At 37.2% G+C, this 8,504-nt stretch overlaps 1 protein-coding gene across 3 annotated transcripts in view; it reads right to left on the reverse strand.

Annotated features, from left to right (window-relative positions):
• Window positions 1-8,504, reverse strand: part of SLAIN2 (SLAIN motif family member 2) — an 82,288-nt gene that overhangs the window by 44,412 nt on the left and 29,372 nt on the right. For all 3 annotated transcript variants that reach the window (XM_017540314.2, XM_017540313.2, XM_017540315.2), the window contains exon 2: window positions 6,638-6,786. In XM_017540314.2, coding sequence (XP_017395803.1) covers window positions 6,638-6,786 — 149 coding nt within the window. The remainder of the gene's footprint in view (window positions 1-6,637; window positions 6,787-8,504) is intronic.

Here is an 8,504-nt window from a genome sequence, read left to right on the forward strand (position 1 = left end):
AAGCCAACATGAATACTTCTATCAAAAAAAGAAAAAAATTGTGCTATGCATATAAAATAAAACAAATAGTACAACAGTAGGGCTAAGATATCAAATGCAATTATGTGTTTTAAAAATCAACACTTAAAATACTATTTGTTCCTTCAATGTTTTTTTTTGAGACAAAGTTTTGCTGTCTCCCAGGCTGGAGCGCAGTGGCATGATCTCGGCTCACTGCAATTTCTGCCTCCTGGGCTCAAGCGATTCTCATGCCTCAGCCTCCCAAATGGCTGGAATTACAGGCATGTGCCACTATGCCTGGCTAACTTTTTTTATTTTTAGTAGTAGAGACAAGGTTTTGCCATGTTTCCCAGGCTGGTCTTGAAATCCTGAGCTCAGGTGATCTGCCTGCCCTGGCCTCCCAAAGTGCTAGGATTACAGGTGTGAGCCACTGTGCCCAGCCTCTTCCTTCATATTCCAATATCCACAGCTTATTCAATATTTACAAGTATTGGAAAGAACACTTTGCAGAATATATACAGAAATATGATATGGTACTCCCTAAGAGGCTTGCTGCCAAGTAGTACAGGCAGAAACAACAATGATTGCAAGGCAAAATGAAATGAGTACTATCATAAAGGTGCAAAGGGCAAGGGAAAGGAAACATCAAGAGTAATTCAATACAACTGAGAGAAACTGGGTAAGTCTTTTTGGAAGGAGAGGCACTGAAACAGTCTTGAGAGGATGAGAAATAACTTGATAGGATGCTAAAAGTACGGAAGGTCTGTGCTTTCATGGGTGTTTATAAGATGAGTAAAAGCAGTATCTCGGAAATGCAGAGCATGCTCAGGTAAGCGTGGTAAAGAACAGGGGAGAGACAAAATAGATAAAACAAGTTAGAGCCAGGTCATGGAAGGCCTTGAAACACTACACTCAGAAGCCTGAAACCTATTTAGTAGCAGTGATAAAACTATCAGTGATTTTGAGCAAGGGTGATATGGATCAGTGTAAGGAGAAAAAATGATGGAAATCTTGATGTTGAAAAAGCTAGAATGAACTAGGCAGTATATGGTTACTAGAAAAAATGGGGGAAAAAAGAGGCCGGTCCGAGTGCAGTGGTGTTTACAACTAATTGATTACAACCAGTTACAGATTTCTTTGTTCCTTCTCCACTCCGACTGCTTCACTTGACTAGCCTTAAAAAAAGGGGAGGGGGGCGGGGGGAAGGATAGATACTAAAAACTGGAAAGGATTGCTAAAGAAATCAGTTGACTGAAATGTCTGGCTTGCCTACTGGTACAGTAGTGGTTTTAGGAAGGAGAAACATATGTTTTCTATTTAGACAGTGTAGTAATTTGGACCATGTATAGTTTTGTACATATTCACCATGAGACAAGAGACAAGACACAAGACAAAACAGTATTACATATACTTAGTATGAGGTATATAGTATGATCTTAGAACTATCAACCTGTGCAGAAATACAGTTGCTAAATTCTTTTTCCTCCTCCTCCAACTCCTCTGGAGTTTATTCTCTTTTACTTAGTTATTAATCACTAGCATTTCAAGTTCTAAGTCTTTTTATCTTCTCTTGCCATATTGTCTGCCTAAGGAATCTCAAATCATACTCACAACATCAATTATTATCTATATGCTAAATACTCTTCATTATTTATATTTCGAGTCTTAAGTTTTCCTATGAGCTTCAGACCTATATACACCACCCATTTAATGTCTCTCCCCTTGGGTATGGCAAATGTATCCAAGTCACGTAACAGATCAACTCATGATCTTCGCACTAACATCTAATTCTCTTCCAAGGGTCCCTCTTTCAGAATGATCCCAATATTTATCCTGTCGCAGAAGCTGGCAACTCAGAAATCACTACTGATACTCTTGTCCACCATTTCCTCATATTTGGCTCAGTCCTTTTTATTGTCATATCTTTCCATCTTTACTACTATACTTTCCCTTCAGCACACAGAGCTTAGCTATCATAATCAACCCTCCTCAAAAGCATCCTACATTTTTGCCCCTTTCCAACCTACTTTCCTTACTACTACTAGTAGAATAACCTTTCCAAAATAAAATTGATGTCATCCTTCCTGTCCACACACACTACACCCTTGTAGAAAACCCTTCGATATTTTCCTAGTGCTCTTCAAGTCCACAATTGGCCAGGCGGGTGGATTACTTAAGCTCACGAGTTTGACACTAGTCTGGGCAACATGGTGAAACCCCATCTCTATTAAAAATACAAAAAACAAATTAGCCTGGCATGGTAACAGGCACCTGTAATCCCAGCTACTCAGGAGGCTGGGGCAGGAGAATCACTTGAACCCAGGAGGTGGAGGCTGCAGTGAGCCAAGATCATGCCTCTATACTCCAGCCTGGGCAACAGAGCGAGACTCTGTCTCAAGAAAAAAACAAAAACTGAAGAAGCAAGAGAAAAAAAAAAAAAAAAAAAGAAAAAGAAAGAAAAGAATAAAGTCCACAATTTAACATGGCCTATAAGGCTTTACAGAGTCTAGTTCCTATGTATTTTTCTGGACTCATCTCACATCTCTCCCTTCCTTACTCTTCTCCAGCAACTTCTTCATAGATGTCATGCTTTGTCCCACATGAAGTCTTTGCACATGCCTTTCTCTTAACCTGGAATGCTCTATTCCATCTCTTTCTTAGCACGCTTAAATTGTTCTCAATCTTTAGGTTTCAGGTCAAACATCATTTCATAAGGGAAAATTCCTATTTCTCAAAGCACTATACCTTTATTCTTTTATTATACATCACTAGTTATAAAGATTATTTGTATTATGTTTCCCCTATGAGATGAAAACTCCAGACAGTGTCCATTTTTCTTCATAATGTACCCCACCTCCACCCTTTTCCCAAAGCCTGATACTTAAGAGATTTGCATTAAAAATTATTTGAATATATGCATGAATCAATGTGATTCAATAGAGGTGATACTAGACCCCATATAAACAGATGAAAACACCAAAACAGGGAGACATGAGGCAAAAGAGAGACGTGGGGCAACCTAAATTTAAAAGATAGGCAGAGAGGAAGCAAAGGGAATGGGAAGTTATTGGTTAACATGAGTACAGAATTTCAGTATGGGATGATGAAAAAGTTTAGTTTAGTATAGGATGATTAAAAGTTCTGTTCATCTGGATACGGTAGTGACAGCTGCACAGTAAGATGAATGTACTTAATGTGACAGAACTGTATATTTTTAAAGGGTGAAAATGGGTAATTTTGTATTATATAATTTTATGACAATTTTTAAAATGGGCAGAAAAGGAAGAATCTTCAAAGAAGACCGAAAAGAAAAGAGCAGGGAGGGTAAATGAGGGTTAAAAAGACAATACAGTATCATAAGAAGTGAAGAAATTTTATGAATGAGTGGTAGTGCACTGCAGAGAAGCTGAGTGTGAAGGAGTAGAAAATGTTCTGCTGCAATGCAGTACTTCAGCTCCAAAAAGGTGTATTTTTAAAAACAATCTCCTTGGGAAATGGGGGATTTACAACTATGAAGTTCAAACTTGTAAAAGTCAATTTTTTTTCCTTAAAAAATGTTAAACATATTTGTATTTCAAATATACATTGTATTTATAGTTGTAGCTATTGTTCTATGAATACAGCTATAAAATTTAAACAATCTTAAACAGATGCAGTACTTAATTACACCTAATTATGGTTCAAGAGTAACTGCCTTTCTTACACACTCCTACTAATACCCTCCTTACAATAAAGCAAAAAGCCACTTGCTCAAAATTCCTATTTTTGAGGTGTAGCAGCTCTGCTTTTACCCCTCAAGTCCAAGCTGCTAGTCCCAATTGCTAATAATTTGTACTCCTTAGGACGTTTTAAACCAGGGGTTGCTTAAAAAAAAAAAAAAAAAAAAAAAAAAATATATATATATATATAGCTTTCAGGCCAAATCTAGTCCACCACCTGTTTCTGTAAGTAGTTTTACTGGAACACAGCCATGCCAGCTCATTTACGTATTGTCAATGGCTGCTTGCATGTTACAAGTGCAAAGCTGAGTAACTGCAACAGAGATCTTACAGGCAACAAAGGCTAAAATTGTTATCTGGTTCTTTGCAGACTAAGTTTGCCAGAGTTTTATTTATTTGTTTACTGTCTGACTCCTCTGATAAGAATATAAGCTCCGAAAAGTAAGTCATATTTTGGTCTATTATATTCATTGCCATATCTTCAGAGTTGAGAACAATGCCTATTATAGCAGATTCCTGACATATATTGTGGAATGACCAAAATTCCTAATTAAATTATAAATGATATTGTTTTTAAGGTGGAGTACTGAAAAACAGTTTCTAGGGATTTTTTCTTTTTTTTTTTTTGGCAACATTAGGGTCTTGCTCTGTCACCCAAGCTGGAGTGCAGTGGTGCAAACACGGCTCACTGCAACCTCAACTTCCTGGGCTCAAGGGATCCTCCTGCCCCAGTCTCCTGAATAGCTGGGACCACAGGCACACACCACCATGCTTGGCTATTTATTTGTTTATTTTTTGAGACAGAGTTTCACTCTTGTTACCCAGGCTGGAGTGCAATGGCGCGATCTCGGCTCACCGCAACCTCCGCCTCCTGGGTTCAAGCAATTCTCCTGCCTCAGCCTCCTGAGTAGCTGGGATTACAGGTGCGCGCCACCACGCCCAGCTAATTTTTTGTATTTTTAGTAGAGACAGAGTTTCACCATGTTGACCAGGATGGTCTCGATCTCTTGACCTCGTGATCCACCCACCTCAACCTCCCAAAGTGCTGGGATTACAGGCATGAGCCACCGCACCCAGCTTGCCTGGCTATTTTTTAAAATATATTTTGTAGAGGCAAGGTCTCACTGTGTTGCCCAGGCTGGTCCTGAACTCCTGAGCTCACCCAAAGTGCTGGGATTACAGGTGTGAGTCACCGCACCCAGCCCTCTTGGAATATTCTTTTTTCTTTCAATCATGTTCCTTCTGTAGGACTATTTCTCAATACATGGTCAGACGGTTTCTATACTTAATATTCTGTGGCATTAAGTACATTAATGTCACAAATTGGTCAGAAAATTCGTAGTTATTTTAAATGGTCTACCAGCTTGTCTACATATTTCTAATAATCTCTTATAAATATAACTTAAATCAAGTTTCAGGGTATAATTCAAACAAACAAGCTGATAGTCATACTAAACATTTTTTAAAATCACAGAAAGGCTATTGCTTTTTCAAAAAGGCTTCTTTGGCCAGGTACGGTGGCTCACACCGGTAATCCCAGCACTTTGGGAGGCTGAGGCAAGCAGATCACCTGAGATCAGGAATTTGAGACCAGCCTGGCCAACATGGTGAAACCCTGTCTCTACTAAAAATACAAAAATTACCCAGGTACGGTGGTGGGTGCCTGCAATCCCAGCTACTCAGAAGGCTGAGACAGTAGAATTGCTTGAACCTGGGAGGCGGAGGTTGCGGTGAGCCAACATCGCATCACTGCACTCCAGCCTTGGTGACAGAGCAAGACTCCATCTCAAAAACAAAAACAAAACAAACAAAAGGGCTTCTTTTCATGGAGGAAAAGTAATACTTTAGTGTCAAAACTGACCCAGATTCAGAAGCTGTGTAGTAACATCTCGTAAGTCATTTGCATATAATAACCACTATCCCTTACAGCCAAATAACTTCACCTTACTGTATGCCATTAACTGTTCAGCTAGTCTCCCCTCTGCTTCCTCTGTTCATTTTCAGCTTAAACTCTAACAACAAAGCACATATTGTTTTCTATAATAAAGCCAAAATAAGTAATTTTAAGTATATAGCTGCCAAGTAAATATAAAGCAGAAAAACAAAAACAAAACTAATCATGCATCAACCCTTTACTATCTGAACATTTTATAAAACAGTAAGAGTCATAAAACAGATTGAGAGAAACGCAAGAAGAAATCAACAATATTTTTCCTACATTTCTGCCCACACTGGCATGCTACATTAAATGTCATAAATAGCCACAGACACATTTTGTCAGCTTTGTGACTGCTATTAAACAAAAGAGCATAAAAGCAATTTAAACCTAAAATGCCAAATAGAAAAACATAACAAGGGAAATAAATACATTCACTCAGCACTTACTGTTAGCCAGAAAACATGCTACGGTCTTTCATATAACAACTCTTAAAATTACCTTTCAAGGCTCATTATTCTTATGAGATAACTGAGCTCACAGAAGTTAAATAATGCAGTGACAGAGCAATTAAGGGCTAGAGTGAGAACAAGGTCTCTGTTGTTCTCCACTTATAACTTTCTACTGCATCAGTTTCTCCAAAGAGTGGAATGTGAGATGACTTTATATACTAGACATTTTACATTTTAATAGTTATTTAACTTGTCTTAGAAAAAAGTTTATCATGTAAAATTCATTATTTCATGGATATCATTCTTTGGGATGAGGCTAAATAAGAACAATATTTTTAAAAAAAGCTATTAAGTAAATGATAGAACAGGGTTATGTGAACATGGGAAAAACTCTTATGATGGTAAGAACAATGAGATTTGAAAAACGCTCCAAGCAAAGAATTGCTTCCTAACAAAACATTGCTCAACATTTATTGTTTTTAACTAAAGAAAGCAAAGAGATGAATTTACAAGTAAAATTATAGACATACCTGACATAGTTTGATCAAGTTTGTGGATAAGAGACTTTTTAGCACACTCAACATCAGGACTTGGGTAATCCAAAACTTGCCTGCACCAAACTAATGGACTAACCGATTTCTGCATTGGTGTAAGTTTTTTCTTTGGTGATGAATACAGCCTAGAAGAAGACAACAAGAGACAAAATAAAATTCCTTATTAAGCACAAGGTTATAAAACAGAGGTCCTTTTGGATAGATTTAAATTGGGGAGAAGGGAGTAAAAGTGATAAAGTATATTTTAAATCACCCATATTAATTACTGCACAGAAAATTATAGTAAGTCAATCAACATAAATCCAAATTTCAACTACTAAGTGAACCCAAATGAGGCATTCCTAAAGTATGTCTTTAACTAAGACTAAGAGAAAACACCTGTCTTTCTGTTTATTATGTTTTCAACAGTACTTGACTAACTCCCTAATATAGCTGTATTATTAACTCTAATAATAAGGAGGAGCTAAGTTCCTTGCTCTCCACCTATTTCCCTTCCCACAACATATACAAATATCTACCATTAGGGATTCATTCCTTTTAGTTAAGCAGTATCCAATTTGTAGTCCTCTTTTCAAATGACAATGTGTTGGAGAAAAGCAAAACTTTAAACCCTAAATAACTAAATGTGAATCAATTACTAAATTGCTTCAGTTTCAGAAAAGAATCAAGAGACAGTATTTTATAAGCTAATAGGGAAGGTATACAGAAGGGAAAAGGTGAACAGAAAATATGGAGGCACATACATATATTTTCTACTTTGTGTTTTTTTCTCAGATTAGTCCAGATTATGTCCGTTGTTATTAATTTATTCCAAGCATGACTCCACATGAAAAATGCAAATAGTTATTGATTCCTAACCAGGGTGACTTTCAAATTAAGACACTAAGTGGAATTTATGAAGCAGACAAAATTAGGCTTTGATACTGTATGTCTAGATAGTGAAAGGTTTCGATAAAAAGTTAAAAATTTCACATTTACATTAATCAAGTTAATGCAATAATATGAAGTGTTGTTTCACTGTAAATATTTAAATAAATGTATATCTACAGAACTAGAATAGACAAACTACTTTTAGCAGCAACAGTACCTTTTCCATCATTTGTCTCTTTCCCCCTATCTATACCTTAGGTCTGTCACTCACATGCATTATTTTAGTTTTGATCAAGATCATCAAGGCTAATGGGGTAGATGACCATTTCTTTATAATCCATATTCATTTAAACAAAAATAGTGAAATAAAATCTCAATTTACAGAATAACTGAAAACTCAAAATGAAACCAATGGGGTTCATTCTCTTTTCCAACTCAAATACTGCAAAGGTTCCTTAACAAATCTCTACCTCAGCAACTCCACTTTAAAGATTATGGTAAATATTATATACTGATATTCTATGTCAGCAAATGTTTAGCAAGATAAACCTCTATAGATGAATAATTAAAAAAAAAACATTTTATGGTATTATCACTACTCTTTTGGTATGTATCTTTTTCCTACACTGATGGAATTTACATAATTTACCCACACGGCTCATACATACTAAGCACAGAGTTCCCCTACTGCTAGCTATAAAACTCCTTTTTAAAAAGTGCAAAACATGGCTGGGCGAAATGGCTCACATCTGTAATCCCAGGACTTTGGGAGGCTGAGGTGGGCAGATCACCTGAGGTCAGGAGTTCGAGACTAGCCTGGACAACATGGCAAAACCCCATCTCTACTAAAAATACAAAAATTAGCTGACCGTGGTGGCAGGCGCCTATAATCCCAGCTACTCGGGAGGCTGAGGCAGGAAAATCGCTTGAACCTGGAGGTGGAGGTTGCACTGAGCCGAGATCATGCTACTGC

The sequence above is a fragment of the Cebus imitator genome, unplaced genomic scaffold (assembly GCF_001604975.1).
Source record: "Cebus imitator isolate Cc_AM_T3 unplaced genomic scaffold, Cebus_imitator-1.0 Scaffold124, whole genome shotgun sequence".
Taxonomy (NCBI): domain Eukaryota; kingdom Metazoa; phylum Chordata; class Mammalia; order Primates; family Cebidae; genus Cebus; species Cebus imitator.